The sequence below is a fragment of the Mastigoproctus giganteus genome, chromosome 2 (assembly GCF_048544385.1).
Source record: "Mastigoproctus giganteus isolate SK-2022 chromosome 2, ASM4854438v1, whole genome shotgun sequence".
Classification (NCBI taxonomy): Eukaryota; Metazoa; Arthropoda; class Arachnida; order Uropygi; family Thelyphonidae; genus Mastigoproctus; species Mastigoproctus giganteus.
The window spans coordinates 53,848,087-53,870,270 of NC_143576.1; the positions used below are offsets into that span (position 1 = coordinate 53,848,087).

A 22,184-nucleotide genomic window follows, 5' to 3' on the forward strand; every position below is an offset into this window, starting at 1 on the left:
TTTGGGTCCTAAAAATTGGGTTCACCTTCCCTATACGACGTCAAGATCACAGCTCTGTAAAAATCTAAGCTACACCCCAGCCCAGCACATGGCATACGCAAGGAAGCTCACAATGGCACTCAATCTGTGTTCCACAGTTCACGACTTCATCAACATCTGGGAATTCGTGGGTTGGAAAATCCCGGGTAGGGCTCTCAGAAACTCTTCAGTGCTCTGTTCAAACCTGCAGAAGCTCTCAATCTTCGAGTGACACTTTCCCAACAGCATAATTGCTACACTGAGCTCAGCCCACATTGATTTTGACCTGTGGTCCAGTGATTTGGCATACAGGGAAAAAAAGAGAAAAGCCATATTCACGTGTAGTCACCATTCCTGTAACCATCATTTAAACTAAAACTGACTTCAAGTGAAAGATGTCCGCCAATTATCGAGAACTCAAAACTATTTAGGCTAATCTTATGTTGGAGAAGCGATATATTCGCTATGATTCATGTATTCTCTGAATCTTATATGTATTTTATTGTTCCTCAATGGCTGCAGTCTTTCTATGCAATTTTCTATGTTTTATCAGCTTGTATGTAAATATAATTAATGTCTCCAATTAGATTGTTAGATTTCTCTGGAGGCCTGTAATCATATACTTATAAAAAAATTTGTGAATAAAGAATTTTATTATTACTATTATATTTCCTGTCCATTGGAGTTATGGGTTGAAATTAACTATATAATATCAGTGTAAATACACTACATAAGTAGTGTAACAGAATCATTTAATTTTATCTCATATCGGGGCTGCCTTCAAAACGAGACACAAGGTTTTGGAGCTTGTTGACTCACCGATGAGTGAGCCAACAAGCTCCAAAATGCATCTGGGTGGTGGAGCCCACTGAGAATAAATAAAAGTAGTCTCCTCTACTAAAGAAGCATTATTTATTCAAAGCAGTGCAATACTTGGTATCTCATTGTGAAGGCAGCCACAATATGAGATAAAAACAAATGATGCCATTACACTACTTATGTAGTTAAATTTATGAGTAAACTATTGTGTATTTACACCAATATTAAATATAATTATAGATCAGTATAGGAGAGGATGACAATGAATATTTGCCATTCAGAAGTTGGATTTTCCCTCCTGATTAAATCTGCTATTGGTGTTTTTTGTGATAGTGGAGGTGAACTGTATCCATGAATCTTGTTTGGTCTTTCTTCTTATTTGCCTTGCATTAGCAGCGAGTTTCTTATAGTTTATAAGATTAATAGTAGTGGGATGCTTGAAGAAAATATTCCAAGCTTTATTCTTTTCCTTTTTTGCTCTATTACATTTTTCATTCCACCAGCAGTTTTGGTGCCTGCTTGGACAAGTTGACGACTGAGGAATAGCTTTATCAGTTGCTGCTAGTATCTGTTTAGTGATATGGTCACCTATTGGTTAATTCTGAGTGAAGTGTTTATCTAAAGTGGCACTTAAGGAAAATTTTATCCAGTTTGCCTTTGAAAATTTCCATCTTCTGCTAGTTTTCAGATAGAGATAGTTTGGAGTTTAAAAGTAATTGGAAGATGATCACTATTATGTGGATTTTCCAATGCTGCCCATTGTATACTTGAGTTCAGAGCAGAGGAACATATGGATAGATCAATGGCAGAAGTATTTCCTGTGGGAAAATGCACATGAGTATGTGCACCTGTGTCCAGTAATGTTTCTATTTGTTGCCCTCTTTTATCCATATGTAGACTTCCCCCACAATGGATTGTGTCCATTAAAGTCACCCAACAAACAAATAGGAGGTGGTATCCAGGAAAGGAGTTCACCAAAGTCTCTGAGTGTATACATTTGATTCAGTGGAAGATAAATAAAAACAAGTGATAAAATTATTCCATGTTCTATGTGTATAGCAACAACTTCTAAATTAGTTTGCAAGGAGATTTGCCAAGATGGAGTACTAGTGGATACTAAAACCGCTACCGCTACACCTCCATGTGCTGCAATTGCTGCATTCCTGTTGCTTCTGTACAAAGTATATTTTTTTATTGAGGGTGTCACTTGTGGAGTTAAGAAGTTTCCTGTAAGCAAATGCCTGCTGGATTAAAATCTAGGATTAGATCATAGAGTTCATCTGTATTTGAACACAGTTCTCAACAATTCCATTGCAAAATGCACCACATTATTTAGTTTTAGTGGTAGGATGATCTGGTTGCTTTTTAGAGGCAGTAGGCTTATAGTGATCTATTTTAATTTTATATTTTTTTAGGAAAGGTAGGCCGTCCAGTGTCTATATCTTCTTCAGCATAAATTTCTAATATAGGTTCATCTTAAGTTATGTTAGCATTAGCATTAGTAGAGGCATTTGATGCAAGAAAGCAAGCTTATGCAGCATCAGCCAAAAAACAAAATAATAAATAAATAAATAAAAATAAATAAAAAATAACCACTTCCACTTCGTCCCTCTGTTCGTTCGAAATACCTGTCCAGCTGAGCCTTAAACTTATTTAGGCTATCAAATTCCACGACAAGGGATGGAAGTCTGTTCCACCAACCAACCAACCACCCGCTGGCTAAAGGCAAAATTCCGCACGTCTATCCTACATCTGTCTTTCCTCAATTTGAATTTATGCCCTCTCAAGTGATTATTCTGAGCAAGAGGAAGAATCCTATCAGCATTGAGCATGCTCAAACCATTCAAGGCTTTATACACCTCTATCAGATCACCTCGCTGGTGCCTAGTCTCCAGACACTGTAATTTGCAAAACTTAAGCCTTTCTTCGTAAGAGCACCCCTTTATTCCATTCACTAATCTTGTTGCCCTTCTCTGTACTCGTTCCAGCAGCTCTACATCATTCTTGAAATGAGGCCTCCAGGCCTGTATACAGTGCAATAGGTGTGGCCTGACCATTGCCTTATACAAGGGAATAATCACATCCTTATCCCTTCTAGAAAAATTCCTATATATCATTGACAATACACCATGAGCTACTCTTGCAGCCCGTCTGCACTGCTCAGAGAACTTCATATCTGCCTGCACAACCACCCCCAGGTCCCTTTCATTCTCTACCACTGTCAGTGTAGTACCACAGAGTTGATACGTTGCTCTGGGGTTGCTGTTTCCCATATGTAGTACTTTACATTTGTCAATGTTAAACTTCATTTGCCACCTCTCAGCCCATCTGCTCAACCTTTCCAGATCCTGTTGCAGCAGCATAGTGTCAGTAGTGTCCTTGACAACCCTGCCAACCTTCGTATCGTCTGCAAACTTGGACATTAAGCTTGATATACCATCATCAATATCATTTATAAATACAGAAAACAATAATGGACCCAATACTGAACCCTGAGGGACTCCACTAATAACATTAGTCCACGATCAGCAGTGTCCATTGTCATCTACATCCATTTCTGCAGTATTAATATGGCTATTAGTAGACAATTCATCTTTCTGATCTTTATTGTTTTGCTTCACAGATGGCTGAGGAACTGAAAGCAGAGCTCTAGTTCATTCAGCAAACAATTTATCAGGTGCAACTGAATCACTGTTTTGAGTAGCAACCAAGCAAAATTTCTTGATAACATTAGCATATATACGTGCTGGAGTATCTTTTACTATTTGGCGTCTGGCTTCTTGATAAGTCACTTTATGTTCAACCTTAAATTTCTGTGTTTTTTTCCAAGCTTCCATAAGTCGCAGTTTTTCAAATATACAGGATGATTCCCCTTGCAATTAGGGCAAACTGGAGATGGTGTCGTACAATCTAAACATGACTTTGGGATCCACACTTTCGGTTTGTTTGTTGTTGTTTATTATTTGTTTTTTTAGGAGCATTAGCAACTAAGGCCATATTGCTCCGGAGATATGCGGTGGTCATTCCCTGACCTTTCTGCATCCACCATATTTGGTGGTCACGGGCTTGAACTCTGGTCTAATCAAGAAGTGTATGCTATGCACTGCTGCTCCTGCCCACTTGGCTACGGAGGCATCTCCACACTTTGAGGATACATTATTTCCTCAACATGTTGTCTGAGAATATCATAATTTTGGCATTTATAACAGCGCATTGGATTTGGAATATAAGGGCAGATATGACAATTTAGATAACCAGCTTTAACAGTATTTGACAAGTTTGGAGTATTAAAAGTGAGTATTATGCTGCATGTTGGAATGAAGTTGCATCTCTATGAGTCTGGATTCTCTTAACTTGTATGACCTTTTGATCTAGCATTTCTTTCACAAGCTCCTCTTCCATTACATTCAACAGGGGGGGCTCACATCTGGTGAGTATGGGCTTGGCACACCCAGGGTCCTGAGCTGGATATCATCATTCTTCTCTTTCTTGGTGATTCCCTTGTACTTTTGACTCTCTCTCTCTCTCTCTCTCTTTCTCAGGGTAACTCAGGAATTTTTATTGGCTGGTGCAACATAAGCCTCAGGCTTCCTTGCACCATATAGCTAATAATAATAACAGGTCCTCCTCAGAGATAACACCTTTGGAACTATTTAGGGTTGTGTGGGGGAGAGATTTTAACAGCAATTCCCCCAAATGTTGTGACCTTTAACAACAATTCTGAATGTTTGGACTGCGTCATTTCAACAAGTAAATCTTTAATCTTCTGACCATTTTAAGTGATCCAGCAGCATTTTATAGAAATCTCTGCATTAAAAATGGAGAGAGTTTACTCACTAGTTGAGGAATGGATAATAAGGAAAGTTGGATACTCTGGTTGGTGACTGTCTTTTTTTTTTAACACTTATGTTGTGGTATTTGAGCTCTAATGCTCTAATTCTGGATAATTTTCTTTATCCATGGCGTCTCCTTTTCCCTTGGGAGGATTAGCTTTTTCACTCAGGCTCCGTCACAGGGAGGCAGGAGCAGTGTCACTTGTGACCAAGTGTAGGAGTTAGTATGGTTGATAAAATATTAAAGAGTAATATTAAAGGTACTTTCCTTTTTCTAGCTCTCTTTTTGTACTTTTAAAAAGTAGAGCTAATTAATAGAAAGACTTATAAAGAGATATAAAACAAGGAAAAAACTCAGTCGCTCTAGAAAAATTTTCTCTAGGAATCGCAGTAGAAATTACACAGAAGATCACTTGGCCTCAAGATTCGCTTGGCACCCAGGACCAGTGGAATAGGACCAGAGCATTTCTGCCAAGGCAAAAGTTGACGATGACATGCAGCAGCTACCATCTTTTAAGGGCACAAAAGGTGAACCTGCTGTAAACATACTAATTAAATAAAGAGTAGATCTGAGAACTTAATTAATGAGTCTATGGAAATGTTGAAAAAAAATCACAAGTTAGGACTAAATTGGGAAGTGGGGGGATATACAGACTAATAGATTAGCAGCAGCCACAGGCAGTGGTGACAGTGATTCCTGCACTGCTTCTATTAGGACATGCAGCAGGCTGGAAAGCAAGACAAGGATTATGAGGCAATGGTGGGGGGAGGAATCCTCATGAGACAAGCACAACAGAGTTACTAAGAACAGAAGCAGGTGAATGTATAATTGCATTTACACTAATTCTGGGAGTACAGCAAATAAATTTTGTGTTTCAAGTATTGATTAGGTCATCACACATGAATGCAGTGCAGTTATCAGAGACATGGTGCCACTTGTGACAATTGAATCTGAATATGAGGAGTACACGGTGTAAAGAAGGGACAGACAGAACAGGAGGACAGCAGAAGTTGTACTCTTAGTTAAGAAGTGCTTGTGCCAAACAACTGTGATAAGTGTAATAAACAACTATACAGACAAACTGAATATACATGTAAATCAGAAGGCCTTAACATTTCAGATATTGACTGGAACTTGCAGACTAGTTATTCGCACCGTACAATTTTTTGGAAACTGTTTTCTACTAGCATGTTAGAAAGACAAAGAGAGAAAATGATACTCTTGATCTAATTATCAGCAGTGACTCTTCAAACATTAAGAATATCCCAGCAATGGAACCACTAAGTGGCAGTGATCATAATATATTGATATGGGAATGGCTTAGAGCCATAACTAATGTCAAGAATAAAGGGAATTGATTTTACTTTTGTAAAGGTAACTACAACCTTTACAAAAGACAACCATTAAATTCCCTTCAGTAGGAGAAACTGATAATGTTACCAACTGCAAATTCTAAATGGGAAGCATTTAAGAAAGTGTCATAGAATCTAATAACATTTTTATTACACAATCAAGAGGCCTAAATGGATGTCAGATGAACTGAGGAGAATAGTGGCAGAGAAGAAAAATGCATGGGATGATTATAAATTATCAGAGGGCACAAACACCTACAGTAAGTACACTAGCCTTCAATCAAGTTCAGTGAAGGGAGGGGAATCTAAGACAGACTGTGGAATTCTTTGATAAGAAAGCAAAAAAAAAAGTTTGCAAAGAATTCTTTGCAACTTTTTTTAACACTAGAAGGAAAAGAATAGAACATATTGACCAATAAGATGAATGCCATTACTATTGATGATCGTGTTTGCTGACAAACTGAATAAATATACCTGTGAAGAAGATTTTTGAAATGAGAAATACCAGAAGTACACTGAGCATATCTAACTAGGAGCTAAATAATTTTATGATAGCTGAGAAGAAAATGGAAGAGAAATTGTTGATTGAAGTTAAAAGTAAATAAGGCACCTGAGGCTTCTGGGATCTATCCAATTATATAAAAAGAAGCAGCATAAATGCAGCATAAAGCAGCATATAGAAGCAGCAATTATATTAAAAGAAGCAGCGGTAAGAAAGCCCTTAGCCATAATTATGAGGATACCCTTGGATTCAGAGGAAATCTCTTCATATTATGATGTGGTTACAAAGGAACTGGATGAAAAAAATAATTTTGATATCATATATTTGGATTTCAGGAAAGCTTTTGACACTGTTGCGCATGGAAGACTATTTTACAAATTGGAGCAGAATTGTATTAAGGGTAAGTTGCTACAATGGATAAAAGGATGGTTAAGTGCGAGTAGACAGAGGGTGGTAATCAATGGGTGCTGCTCTTCTTGGACTAATGTTATTAGTGGAGTCCCACAGGGTTCGGTGTTGGGTCCACTGTTGTTTTGTATATTTATCAATGATATTGATGAAGGTATATCAGGCTTAATGTCGAAGTTTGCAGATGATACAAAGGTTGGCAGGGTTGTTAATGACAGTAATGGTAGTGTGCTACTGCAACAGGATCTAGATAATTTGGGCAGATGATCTAAGAAGCGGCAACTGAAGTTTAACCTTGACAAATGCAAAGTACTGCATATGGGTAGAAGTAACCCCAGAGAAACGTACCAACTGTGTGGTACTACACTTAAGGTGGTAGAAAATGAAAAAGACCTGGGAGTAATTGTGCAGTCAGTTATGAAGTTTTCTGAGCAATGCAGACAGGCTGCCAGGGCAGGTCATGGGGTTTTGTCAATGATATATAGGAATTTTGCTAGCAGGGAAAAGGAGGTGATTATCCCTCTGTATAAGGCAATGGTCAAGCCACGCCTTGAGTACTGCATACAGGTCTGGAGGCCTCCTTTTAGGAAGGATGTAGATTTACTTGAGCGTGTGCAGAGAAGGGCAACAAGATTGGTGAGGGGAATGAAGGGATCCTCTTATCAAGAGAGGCTTAAGTTCTGCAAATTGCAGTGGCTGGAGACTAGGTACCTGCGCGGTGATCTGATTGAGGTGTATAAGGCCTTGAATGGGTTCAGCATGCTGAATTCTGATGGGATCCTTCCACTTGTTCAGATTACGAACCTAAGGGGGCATAAATTCAAATTAAGAAAGGACAGATGTAGAATAGATGTGCGGAAATTTGCCTTTAGCCAGCGGGTGGTTAATTGCTGGAACAAACTTCCATCTGTCGTTGTGGAAGTTGATAGGTTGAATAAATTTAAGGAGGAACTGGACAGGCATTTGGAGGGAATGGTGTGATTTTTTTTTTTTTTTGGCTGATGCTGCATAAGCTCATACATTTGCTTTCTTGCATCACATGTCACTACTACTACTACTACTACTACTAATTCATAAAGGGGTGATCAAAGGGTAAAGTGAGTAATTACAGATCTGAAAATTTGACTTCTGTTCCAGGAAAAATAAAGAACACTTAAGGAAGTAATGCAAAACCATATACACGGGACTGCAGTTATATGACAATCACAGGATTTGTTGGGGGTCATTTCAATGGCGAAATTTCTGACATTTAAAAAAATGAGAAGCGTCTATGCATATATAACTTTGCATTCCCTAACTCTGGCTGCTTCTATAGCTGTCATCAGAAATTAGTACTTCATACTTAATATTTGGAAAACCAAAAAACTTAAAATGTGGAGACAATGGGTGACGAATGCAGAAATTACAAGTGTATTTTATGCTGCATTGCACATCATACATATTTTCTTTTCTTTTAAAGTCATACATATTTCCTACCATACGTATCTCTTCATCTTTCAATACAATGTTATGAATGAACCAAAGTTGATAGGTCTGATAGACATTGAAAAAAGGTTGCTACAATGAATATGCTATTGTAACATCACTGTATGAAAAAATGAAGATGTCCATATACAAGGATGTGAAGACAAATACTACTATCAGGAAAATATCAAGAGTAGGAGACCGGCAGAATTACTTAACAAGCACAGGTCACTGTTGAAAAAAAGCCGTGAATTAGGGTTGAATTTGAAAGTGTCTGCAATTCTGCCCAGACACGATAGGAGAGAGTATATGATGTCGATCAATTCGGCCCTGGAAAGATTGTGAAAGGCTCAAAGGGTACAATTTTTTTCAGCCTGGACTGTACTTGTTAACAGGAGAGACTGCTTCTACAGGGATGGGATACACTTAAAGAGAAAGGGTGCAAGAATATTTGCTGATGCTATCGAGGCAGTGTTAGGTGGGTCGGAAAACTGCTAGCTTGGGAGGAGACAAAGACTAATAGATTAACAGTAGCCACTGACAGAGGTGAAAGAGATTCTTGCACTGCTTCTACTGGAATGAGCAGAAGACTGAAAAACAAGATGCAGGATATTTCAGAGACTGCTGGGAGTCATTGCGAAACAAGCAAACACATGGGTTGTGTTAGAGTGGCTAAGAATAGAAACAGGTGCATGTATACTTGCGTGTACACCAATGCTAGGAGTTTAGTAAATAAATTTGATGAATTTGAGGTATTGCTCAAAACATCAAAGGCAGATATTGTTGGGATATCAGAAACGTGGTGTCACACAGATATAAGGAACACAGAACTAGAATTTGGGGAGTACAACATCTACAGAAATGATAGACAGGATAGGAAGGGAGGAGGGGTTATCCTATTAGTTAAGAAACACATAAAATTCAAGGAAGTGAAACCAGTCGACATCGCTGGACAGTGCAGTGCGGAGTCAGTTTGGTGTCACATAAGCACTGGGAGATCAAAATTGAGAGTAGGAGTGGGCTATAGGCCTAATGACTGTGATGAGTATAATAAGAAACTGTACAGGGAAATAGAGTGGGCCAGGAAATCAGAGTCTTCTAATGGGGGATTTTAATTTCCCAGATATTGAGTGGAATTTGGGGGCTAGTCACTCACACACTGGCAAGGCTTTTGTGGATTTATTGGATGATTGTTTTCTATATCAGCATGTTCAGGAGGCAACTAGAAGGAGTAATACTCTTGATTTGATTATCAGTAGTGATTCTTCATGCATTAAGAATCTGCAGATAAATGAACCACTAGGTGGCAGAGATCGCAGTGTGCTGGTGGGATTTACTCAAAGAGGTAACTACCATCAGGGGTAAAGGGAAGGGTTACTGCTTATGTAAAGGCGACTACGATGGTCTGAGACAGTATTTAAATTCTATACAGTGGGACCAACTGATGTGTTACCAACAGCAAACTCAAAATGGGAAGCATTCAAAGAACTTATCTTGGAAGCTACTAGGCTTTACATACCAACTAAGAAATATTGTTCAAGGTTTAGGCCTAAATGGATGTCAGATGAACTAATGAGACATATGGCAGAGAAAAAAATGCATGGGAGACATACAAATTAACACATGACACACAAAAGCCTATGATAGATATAAGTTGATCTGTAACCAAGTTACAAAGGAGGTTAGGCAGGCGAAGGCAGATTACAAGAAATCTTTGGCAAGGAATGCAAAGAAAAACAGTAAAGAGTTCTTTACTTTACTTATGATTGGTCCACTTGATATCGATGGTTCAACTTTTGATGATCCTGCTCAGGTAGATAAGAAACTAGATCAATATTCTGCATCAACATTCACACATGAGGAGTTATTCAGCGAGGGGAATGCCAGAGGTGTATTCAACTCTGGCAGTGAGCTATATAATCTTGTAATAACTGAGAGTAAAGTGGAGGAGAAATTGTTGAAGATAAACACAAAAAAGGCACCTGAGGTGGATGGGATCTATCCAGTTATATTAAAGGAGGCAGCAAAGGTAGTAAGCAAACCATTACCCTTAATTATGAGAGCTTCCTTGGACTCAGCGGAGGTACCCACAGACTGGAGATGTGCAAATGTGACCCCAATTCACAAAGGAGGATCAAAGGCTGACACAAGTAATTATAGACCTGTGAGTTTAATTTGTGTTCCAGGAAAATTAATGGAGGCACTGGTTAAAGAAGCACTGCAGGATCATCTAGACAAGACTTCAGTTATAGCTCGGACACAGCATGGTTTTGTTAAGGGGAAGTCTTGCTTGACCAACTTGATTGGATACTATGATGCAGTCACAAAAGAATTGCATGCAGGGAATAACTTTGAAATTATATATTTGGATCTTAGAAAAGCTTTTGATACTGTTGCACATGGAAGACTGCTGCACAAATTGGAGCAGTGTGGCATTGGAGGCAAATTGCTGCTATGGATAAAAGGGTGGTTAAGGGGGAGAAGACAGAGAGTGGTAATCAATGGACACTGCTCATCGTGGACTAATGTTATTAGTGGAGTCCCTCAGGGTTCAGTGTTGTGTCCATTATTGTTTTCTGTATTTATAAATGATATTGATGATGGTATATCAAGCTTAATGTCCAAGTTTGCAGACGATAGGAAGGTTGGCAGGGTTGTCAAGGCACTACTGACACTATGCTGCTGCAACAGGATCTGGAAAGGTTGAGCAGATGGGCTGAGAGGTGGCAAATGAACTTTAACATTGACAAATGTAAAGTACTACATATGGGAAACAGCAACCCCATAGCAACGTATCAACTCTGTGGTACCATATTGACTGTGGTAGAGAATGAAAGGGACCTGGAGGTGGTTGTGCAGGCAAATATGAAGTTCTCTGAGCAGTGCAGATGGGCTGCAAGAGTAGCTCATGGTGTCTTGTCAATGATATATAGGAATTTTTCTAGCAGGGATAAGGAGGTGATTATTTCTTTGTATAAGACAATGATCAGGCCACACCTTGAGTAATGTATACAGGTCTGGAGGCCTCCTTTCAAGAAGGATGTACAGATGCTGGAACGAGTACAGAGAAGGGTAACAAGATTAGTGAATGGTACAAAGGGGTGCTCTTATGAAGAAAAGCTTAAGTTTTGCAAATTACAGTGTCTGGAGACTAGGCACTGGCGAGGTGATCTGATAGAGGTGTATAAAGCCTTGAATGGTTTGAGCATGCTCAATGCTGATGGGATTCTTCCTCTTGCTCAGAATAATCACCTGAGTGGGCATAAATTCAAACTGAGGAAAGACAGATGTAGGATAGATGTGTGGAAATTTGCCTTTAGCCAGCGGGTGGTTGGTTGGTGGAACAGACTTCCATCCCTTGTCGTGGAAATTGATAACCTAAATAAGTTTAAGGCTCAGCTGGACAGGTATGTCGAATGAACAGAGGGGCGAAGTGGAAGTGGTTTTTTTTTTTTTTTTTTTTTTTTGGCTGATGCTGCGTAAACTTGCTTTCTTGCATCAAATGCCTCTACTAATGCTAATGCTAAAAAATGCCAACCAGGCAAACATGACAAACAAAGATATCTTTTTTTTTTACAGATAACTATACTGACTTTACATAACATACACTTCTGCTCACATCAATTATTCTAAAGCAAGAAAAAGGACTACCACCAATGGAGATAAAATTTGGTTGTTTTCTGAACTCATATATGTAGAATGGAAATATAAGATGACAGAAAGAAAGAGCTTACCTGGATTTTATGAGCATTGCCTGTTATTATAACTCCATCTTTACAATTATCTAAAGCTGCAAAGAGGGCTTGAGCTGCTCTTAATTTGTGATAATTTGTTATGTCATTATATTCAATTTGAATAAGTTCATTCAAACAAATCCCTAGATTGTAGCTTTCAAGAAACCACTAAAAATAACAAAAAGTCATAATTTGTTATACATATTATCACATCATTAAATAATTAAAATATATTATGAACTTATTATGAATAAATATTATTAAAAAAAAACACATTCATCCATATGTTTTATTTGTCATTGATGAATGTAAATTAAAAATTATTTTAGAAACTAATGCTATGAGATTAAAACAATCCAGATTACTTTAAATCTTTTTTTTTTAATTCAGCAATTCAACTCGAAAAAACAAACAAAAAAACTGAAATTATTTACCTGCAAATTGTAACATTCCTACAGGGATATTATAATAAATTAAAATACATTATATTAGAGACATACATTAACCAATACATAGAGGATACAATAACACAATATGTATTAATATTAAAACAGTGAAAATCACAACAGCTTCAGATGATGATGATGATGATGATGATTTGGATTTTAATGGTGCATTGGCAGCTGTGGCCATAATGCACCAAATCAAAAAATAAAACTAATACAAAAATATTGGTCAGCCTAAAAACGGGCTACCATATTGAAAAGGTAAATATTATACAAAGGTTAAAGGTTATATAAAAGGTATAACATATAAACTTAAATCTTTGTATATAAATTGATCGATTGTAAAAAAGTTAAAAAAGTCAGACATGTTGTCTCTGTCACCTAAAATCCGACTGAATGTAAATGGTTCAGCCAGATTATTAAAGGTTCTAAAAAATACTTCTCTAAAGATAGGGCATTCGATAAAAACATGACAAACAGTTAAAATAACACTACACGTCTCACACATAGGTGGGCCATCTGCCCTCAGCAAAAAGGAGTGTGTTTGATGGCTATGACCTATCTAAGCAAGAACAACTTCCTCTCTTCGGACCCTGCGTAGACTGGACTGCCATTGCACGATTACAGGCTTAATATGATGTAGTTTATTTGCGATCTGTCTGTGCCAAGAGTCTTGCCATTGGGAATATAATTTAGAGAGTATTATTTGCCTGTAGTCTGTATAGGGGACTGACAGGCAATGATTATCCAGGGAAATGGCTGATTTACAGCGGCATCAGCTAATTCATTTCCCTGGATCCCAATGTGGCTTGGGATCCAGCAGAAGCGAATGTCAAATTCTGATTCGACAGAACAAAGCATCTGCCGAATCCGGGACAGGACCGGATGAGAGTTGTACCTCATCGATAGTAAAGCCTGTAACACGGTCAATGAATCACAATTAATCATATACCTTTGGTAATTGGCTATTTATAATGAACTCAAGGGCTATTTCAATTGCATGCAACACTGCTGTATAAATGCTAGTTCCTTGTGGGATCTTAAATGATAATGTTTTGTGAGGAAATATGACAGTAGATCCCACACAAGATTCTGACTTTAAGCCATCTGTATAGACTGGCAGAAAGTCAGAGTACTGCACCCTATGTGATGCAAAGAGTTGTTGATAAACAGCAGGCGGCATACTAGCCTTCTCCATGATCTTAAGGGAGAAGTCGCAAGTTGGCAGAAGTGCATACCAGGGTGGAAGGAGTTGCCTTGGTGACTGAGCAATGTTGTCTACCATCATGTTTAGTTCATTTAACAGCCCTTAGATCCGAATACCAAAAGGCCTGTTGGCAGTCCAAAGGGTGTTGTAGAGATTTTCCCTAAGTGGCTCAAAAACTGATGCCCACATGGGATGATCAGGCAGGGATTTCAGTTTAAAGGTGTAATGTAAAGACAACTGCTTACGTTGAAGAGATAGGGATGGTTCATTTGCTTCAATGTAAAGGCTTTGGACAGGAGATGTGTGAAATGCTCCTGTGGCTGTCCGAATGGCCTGATGGTGGACCGGATCTAACCACCAAAGTACGCAATCTCTACCAGATCCATATACCCGAGACCCATAATCGAGTTTGGAACGGACAAGGACTCAATAGAGACGAAGAGGGGTAGACCGATCTGCGCCTCATGAAGTTGACGAAAGGGCACAAAGGATGTTAAGTCCTTTAACACACCTTGTCCTAAGCTGATGAATATGTTGAAGAAATGTCAGCTTTTTGTCAAAAATAAGTCCAAGGAATTTGACCTCTGCTACGACTGGGGTGTTGTTTTGTCCAAGCCTTAAATCTGGTTCAGGATGAAGATTATGTTTGGGACAGAAGTGTACACAAACGGACTTCTGTGATGAAAATCTGAACCCATTAGCCAATGACCAAGATATAAGGTGATCAATGGTTTTCTGCAGTTGCCTTTCAATGACCCTCATATTGCATGAATGACAAAATATAGTAAAGTCTATATTTTATAGACTTCACTATCATCATCAACATCATCATCAGCCATTTTCAATCCACTGCAGGATGAAGGCTTCTCCAGCAACTTTCCAGTTCCTTCTGTTTTGAGTGCTCATGAATTTCATATATCCATCTCCGCCTTTGTCTTCCAGGTTTTCTTCTAGCTCCTCTTGGGACCATTCTGTTATTTTCTTAGTCCATCTGTCACCATGTCTTCGAGCTAAGTGTCCTGCCCAAGACCAATTTAGTTCTTTAGTTTTGATAAGAATGTTCTTTACTTGAGTTTGCTGCCTAATCCATGTGTTTCTCTTCTTATCTAACAGTCTGATTCCCAATATAATTCGTTCCATTCTTCGCTGTGTAGTTCTCAGCTTCTCTTCCATTCTTCGCTGTGTAGTTCTCAGCTTCTCTTCCGTTCTTTTGGTGAGTGTCCAAGTTTCACTTCCATAAGTCATGGTGGGGAGTATACATTGGTTCATTATTTTACATTTCAGACAAACTGGGATATTGCTCTTCAGTATGTGACTATATTTCCTGAATGCTATCCATCCAAAATTTATTCTTCTCTTGACTTCCAGCCATTTATCATTATTACAGCTAATAACTTGTCCGAGATAAGCATATGACTCCACCTTTTCAATTACTGCTCCTTCAATCATTATTTCCCTTTCTGTGGCATACTTGTTCATCATTACTTTTGTTTTAGCCATATTCATCTTTAGTCCAAAATCCTTACTAACTGTGCATAACTGATTAAGATTTTCCTGTAATTCTTTGGGATTGTGGCTTATGACCACAATGTCATCTGCAAATCGTAAATGGTTTAGGTACTCTCCATTCACATTGACTCCTTTCAGCGACCAGTCTAATTTTCTGAAAGCTTCCTCAAGGGCAGCAGTAAACAGCTTCGGAGATATTGTGTCCCTTTGTCGAACTCCTTTCTCGATTTTAAATTTCCTACTGTCTTTGTCTAGTCTAATAAAGGAGGTAAGACTCTCATATATTTTCTTCAAAATCATAATATATGGGGTATCTATGCCTTGTCTTTCCAGTGCCTGAAACATTACCTTATGCTGTATGGAGTCAAATGCCTTTTCATTATCCACAAATGCTAGGCATAATGGTGTTTTATATTCATTTGCTTTCTCCATTAGCTGTGATATTATGTGAAGGTGATCCATAGTTGAGAATCCTGTCCTAAAGCCAGCTTGCTCTTTCGGTTGATTCTCATCAAGTATTCTTTCTAATCTGTTAGTAATGACCCTTGTGAACAACTTGTAGATGTGGGATAACAAGCTAATTGGTCTATAATTTCCAATTTCTGATTTATCTCCTTTCTTATGCAGTAAAACTATGATTGCATTATTCCACTGTTTAGGCATCACACCTTTTCTAATGCACTTTGTGAAGAGCCTTGCCAGTTTTTGTGTTATGTCTCTTCCTCCCAATTTTAACAACTCTACAGTAACGTCATCTTCCCCCGGAGCTTTCTGATTCTTCATTTTCTTCAATGCATGTTCTACCTCATCAGGAAGAATATCGGGTATGTCATATGTGTTGCTACTTTGCAATCCATCTTCTCCACTGCTGGCATCATTCCCTTGCTCCTTGTATAATTCTCTATAGTAGTCTTCTGCTATTTGAATTATGCCTTCTCTGCTGTTTATAAGTACACCATCGCTATTCTTCAGTTTCAGTATCATTTGTCATTCTGTATTACTGCTCATGGCTGCTGATTTAAATCCTTTGTTTTCCCTTAATGCTTGTTCTACTTTTCTTGTGTTAAATCTTCTTATGTCCTCTCTGAGCCTCTTTCTAATAGCTTTGCATAACTCAGTATACTCAATTTTCTCCCTGTCACTGTTTTTCTTGGTCTTCATTTGTTGTCTTCGGTTCATCGTGACAAGTGTTTCTTGACTGATTTTTTCTTCTTTGGATTTCTTTTTCCCTACAGATTTCTTGGGCTTTATCACTTTCAGAAAGTTGTAATATTCCTTGTCGATATCTCGGTCCTGAGCAGTCTGCAGAAGCTAAAACTTGTTCTTAAGTTCCAGTACATGCTGCTTTTTCTCCTCCTCTGTTATCTCAAAGACCTTTGTATTATTTACTCGAGTCAGCTTTTTCCTTTCCTACATCTATATCAAGTGTAAATCTTACTATTCTGTGATCACTTCCAACATTTACCTTATTCGGGACGGTAACATCATTCACAATATATCTTCTGTTAGTGAGGATGAAGTCGATTTCAGTAGTTGTTAATCCATTTGGACTCTTCCATGTCCACTTTCTGTTCACCCTTTCTTGAAAAAAGTGTTCATTACTGACTGTCCTTGAGATTCTGCAAATTCCACAAGTCTTTCACCTCTTTTATTTCTTTCACCAATTCCAAAATTCCCTATAGTTCCTCTTTCTGTGCTGTTTTGCCTTTTTCCAACCTTAGCATTGAAGTCCCCCATAATAATAGTGTAGTGGGTTTTCTGCTCATCTAGAAGACTCTCAATTTCGGTGTACATTTCTTCAACCTCTTCATCATTATGGCCCGATGTTGGTGCATAAATCATTATAATCTTTAGCTTGTACCTCTTAGAAATCTTGAGTATTAGTCTTGACACCCTTGGTGATGTACTTTTGAATTCCAAAATGTTGTTTTTAAAATCTTTATGGACCAGAAACCCAACTCCACCTTCACTCCTTTCACTGTTTCCATTGGTGTACAGCAGATTTCCACTTGATAAACTTATAAGTCATTCATTTCTTCTTCTTGTTTCAGCCAAACCAATGATATTCCAATTCACATTTTCTAATTCCTTTTCCAGCTCTAATATCCTGTCTTCACCGATGAGTGATCTTACGTTATAACAGGCTAAGTTCAGTTTCATGCATGTGCAGCCTGGTCGTACCCAGAGATTCTTAGCACCCTCTGCTTCCACTCTGATCCTCTCGCTGCCGTAAGATTGAGAGTGAAAGCTGCTGGGGACTGAGGGCCATTTGCTTTGTCGTGCTGTCATATGCTGGAGGGTTAGGTCTTTTCCTCTTCACGCTGACCAGGCGTCTTGAAGAGAACCACTCTACACGTTCGTTGCCACCTAAGTGACGTAACAGGTCTTACCATCGAGATGGTGTGCATGAGTGGATTTTAGGGAGGCAGGCCAACCAGACTTCTCCTAAATCTTCTGTAATAGAGAGAGATATTGGATCCATCAGTGTTTTAGGCTGAGTGTCTGATAACACACAGGATACCTGTTCCCCCTCTAAGCACCTTCTATTTACAAAATGTAGTAAAGCAGCCCATTTGTTTCCAAATACCACACAAGGCGGGCATTAACCATTCTTTCCAGGATCTTGCACAAACAACTTGTCAGAGCGATAGGACGAGGATTTCTAAGATCCTTTCCTGGTTTTGGGAAGGCAAGAACGATAGCCTTTTTCCATGAATCTGGAAATTGTTTGTTAAAAAAATTCTATTAAATACAATTAATAGGTGATTTTTAGAATGTGGTGACAAATGTTTTATCATTTTGTAATGGATGTTATCTGGCCCCACAGCACTTGCACGCGTGAGAAAGAGTGCTGTATTTAACTCTTCCTGTGTAAGAGGCTTGTTATATGGTTCAAGCCCTTTTGAAGAGAAGTTTAATGGATGTCTCTCACGTTTCCCTTTCAGGGCCAAAAACTCTGGGGGAATGATGTTATTGCAGATATTTTGACAAATGTTTCCCCTAGAGTATTTGCAACTGCAGTTCGGTCTGCAATTGGACATCCATTTTGCTCAAGGTTCACCGAAGGGCATGGTGCGTATTTTCCCTTCATTTTCCGGATCTTGTCCCAGACTACTTTTGAGCTGGCGGTCTGGTTATGGATGATGTAAAATGGATCCAAGATTTCCTTTGGCTCTGACATTGGATATAATATGCTTTTGCATGTGCATGTTTAAATGATATTTAAATGATATCCCCAAGGCTTTGTTTTGTGCCTTTTTTGCTGTTGTGCATTCTGAATTTCACCAAGGTTTAGGAAATAGTGGAAACCGGCTGGATGTTTTTGGGATTGCAATTGCAGTTGCTTGGACAATATTTTCTATGACATACGCAACTGCATCATTGATATGCTCCTGACTGACTGTAGTGATGTCAAGATTTGCCAGATGTTGAAAGGCATTCCACTCAGCCTGATCAATCTTCCACCGTGGTAAACTAAATGGCTGACACGGTCTACCACTAGTTAGGGTGGTTATCACGGGGAAGTTATCGCTTCCATATGGGTTTTCTTCCACCTCCCAAATAAGTGAAGGAAGGAGAGAAGGGGAGCAGATAAAAAGATCAATGGCAGAAAATGTATGGGTAGGCATGTGGAAGAAGGTGTTTGTTACAAAATTTAGGAGGGAGAAGTCATTGTCAGTGAGCATATGCTCTATGACTCGTCCCCCTTCCATTAATGTTAGCACTGCTCCACAGAGTGCTATGTCCATTAAAATCCCCAAGAAGTAATAAAGGGGAAGGCAATTGCATGATGAGATCATCAAGGTCTTCCTGGAAGATGTCAATACCAGGTGGCAAATAAAGAGAGCAAACAGTTAATAAGGACCCCACTGTAAGGCGAATTGCTACAGCCTCTATGCTGGTTGTAAGTTGCAAAGGCCGAAAGGGAATCTGGTTGCTCACGAGGATTGCAACTCCTTCATGAGCAAGACCATCCACAATTCTGTCCTTAAGAATGATGGTAATGTTACGCATGGTGGGGGTCATCATTTGCCTTTAAATAGGTTTCCTGTACACAAAAGCACACTGGCTTGTGCTTTTGCAGAAGTGCCTTGATGTAATCAATATTTTTCCAGAATCCATAACAGTTCCACTGTGGGATTTTAGCCATTATTTTGGCTTTGTGGGTCCATCAGGAGGCTTCCGAAGTGCTGAGGGCTTACTTCGGTGTTAGGTCCACTGTTGTTTTGTATATTTATCAATGATATTGATGAAGGTATATCAGGCTTAATGTCGAAGTTTGCAGATGATACAAAGGTTGGCAGGGTTGTTAATGACAGTAATGGCAGTGTGCTACTGCAATAGGATCTAGATAATTTGGGCAGATGGGCTAAGAAGTGGAAACTGAAGTTTAACCTTGACAAATGCAAAGTACTACATATGGGTAGAAGTAACCCCAGAGAAACGTACCAACTGTGTGGTACTACACTTAAGGTGGTAGAAAATGAAAAAGACCTGGGAGTAATTGTGCAGGCAGATATGAAGTTTTCTGAGCAATGCAGACAGGCTGCCAGGGCAGGTCATGGGGTTTTGTCAATGATATATAGGAATTTTGCTAGCAGGGAAAAGGAGGTGATTATCCCTCTGTATAAGGCAATGGTCAGGCCACGGCTTGAGTACTGCGTACAGGTCTGGAGGCCTCATTTTAGGAAGGATGTAGATTTACTTGAGCGTGTGCAGAGAAGGGCAACAAGATTGGTGAGGGGAATGAAGGGATCCTCTTACCAAGAGAGGCTTAAGTTCTGCAAATTGCAGTGGCTGGAGACTAGGCACCTGCGCGGTGATCTGATTGAGGTATATAAGGCCTTGAGTGGGTTGAGCACACTGAATTCTGATGGGATCCTTCCACTTGTTCAGATTACGAATCTAAGGGGGCATAAATTCAAATTAAGAAAAGACAGATGTAGAATAGATGCGCGGAAATTTTCCTTTAGCCAGCGGGTGGTTAATTGCTGGAACAAACTTCCATCTGTCGTTGTGGAAGTTGATAGGTTGAATAAATTTAAGGAGGAACTGGACAGGCATTTGGAGGGAATGGTGTGATTTTTTTTTTTTTTTTTTGGCTGATGCTGCATAAGCTCATACATTTGCTTTCTTGCATCACATGCCACTACTACTACTACTACTACTTTTGTCAGTCTTGGATTTTTCTTTTTTGGGGAAGAATGGGTGATGTCCTGTGTCCATTTCTTCCTCCGTAAAGAGTTCCAAGACTGAATCATCATGTACCTCCTTGGTTTCGACATACATATTTTCTTGTCCTGACATGGGCTGTTGAGTTTTTTGTAATGTTACTTTAGTGCTCTTTTGATAGTGCTGCAGCATTGGGAGGTACTGATATTGGAGTGGCAGCTGACTGAGATTTCTGTGCTGGTTTTTCTGAACTTAATAGATAACGGGTGATGGGCATGAATGACCCCTTTGGTGGTACAGTCATATCCGTTTGAGTGCCAATCGAGCATTTGTTGGATACCTTTTCGGTGTATGTTGCTTTTCCGCTACTTACTGGTTTATCTGCTTTCCTGGCCTCTTGGTATGAGGTTAAGTTCTGCCTTTAGTCATTGTATTTCCTTTCTTTTTTCCACAGCTGGCAAGTTCTTGAATACGCAAGGTGTTCTCCATTGCAGTTAATACATGCAGCTTTCGTAGCTGAACATCCAGTTATTTCGTGGTCCTTTGCACCGCACTGAGCGCATGCAAGGGAACCACGACAGGCCATTTGTGAGTGTCCGTATTTTTGACACTTGAAGCATCTTAAAGGGTTTGGTATGTATGGCCTTACTTTACAGTTCAGGTATGCAGCTTTAATCTCATTAGGTAATATTGGCATATTAAATGTAAGGATCAGGTTTCTAGTAGGTACTAAATTCCCATCCCTACGTATGAAAATTCTCTTGGCAGCTGTCACTCCTTGTAGTTTAAGTTCAGAACAGATTTCTTCCTCTGACACTTCTATAAGATCCCACTCCGAGATCACGCCACGAGAAGAATTTAATGTCTTATGAGGGGTAACTATGATTGGAATTCCCCCGATTACGGTGGCTCGAAGAAGCTGTACTGAGTGCTTTTCGTTTTTTGTTTCTATTAAGATATCGCTGGAGTGTAGCCGTTTGACTGATTTCAGCGAACCTGCCAACCCTTTCAGTCCCTTCTGAATAAAGAAGGGCGACATCTTTCCAATGGGTCTCTCAGATGTAGAATGGATAACCAAAAAGCGTGGGATTGGTCCTGATTTTTCTTCTGTTCTTGGCTGTTTGACTGCATTAGTCGTTTTCTGTTCATCTGTATTTTTGATCTGGTAGGGACCGTGTTGAGGCACAGGGGAAAAATTTGGAGTTTCAGAGTTCATAAATGTTTTGGAATGGTTCAGTGCCCGGGCTTCCCACCCACCATGGAGCCCAAATGGGATACCCACTATCCGGAAAACAAAAAATGCGCTCGGGAGTGGAACATCAGGGCTACCCAGACACTATACCTGCACCTTCACCAGCCGGAGTCCTGTCTCTCAGACCGCGAGAGTATAGGCATGGCATCGACCCTTGAGGGTTAATCTACTAGCCGGTTGATCCTGGCCAAGCCATCCAAGACCACCTGTCTTGTCGAAGCAGGAGCCAAAGTGGTGTATTGAAGCTAGGCCCCTCAACCAGCAGGATCCCACATTCCAAATTTCCACGGGTCACGGCGCACAGCAAACATGCTGGATTCCACTAATGTCAGCCTGGAATCTAGGCTGTGGGTGTTGGATCCCAGTGATGCTAATCTGGAAAACCAGCAGCGTCATTGGGAGGTCCCCTCACCATGTACAGGTGCCACGTTGAAGGGAAACAGCTTCAGCAAGACTTCATTTTGATA

General features: G+C 39.4%; 1 protein-coding gene across 2 annotated transcripts in view; it reads right to left on the reverse strand.

Moving 5' to 3' along the window:
* The window catches only part of LOC150089304 (high affinity cAMP-specific and IBMX-insensitive 3',5'-cyclic phosphodiesterase 8B-like), a 764,745-nt gene that overhangs the window by 381,318 nt on the left and 361,243 nt on the right, over positions 1-22,184 (reverse strand). For both annotated transcript variants that reach the window (XM_090388973.1, XM_090388965.1), the window contains exon 6: positions 12,132-12,299. In XM_090388973.1, the coding sequence (XP_090245099.1) occupies positions 12,132-12,299 (168 nt within the window). The remainder of the gene's footprint in view (positions 1-12,131; positions 12,300-22,184) is intronic.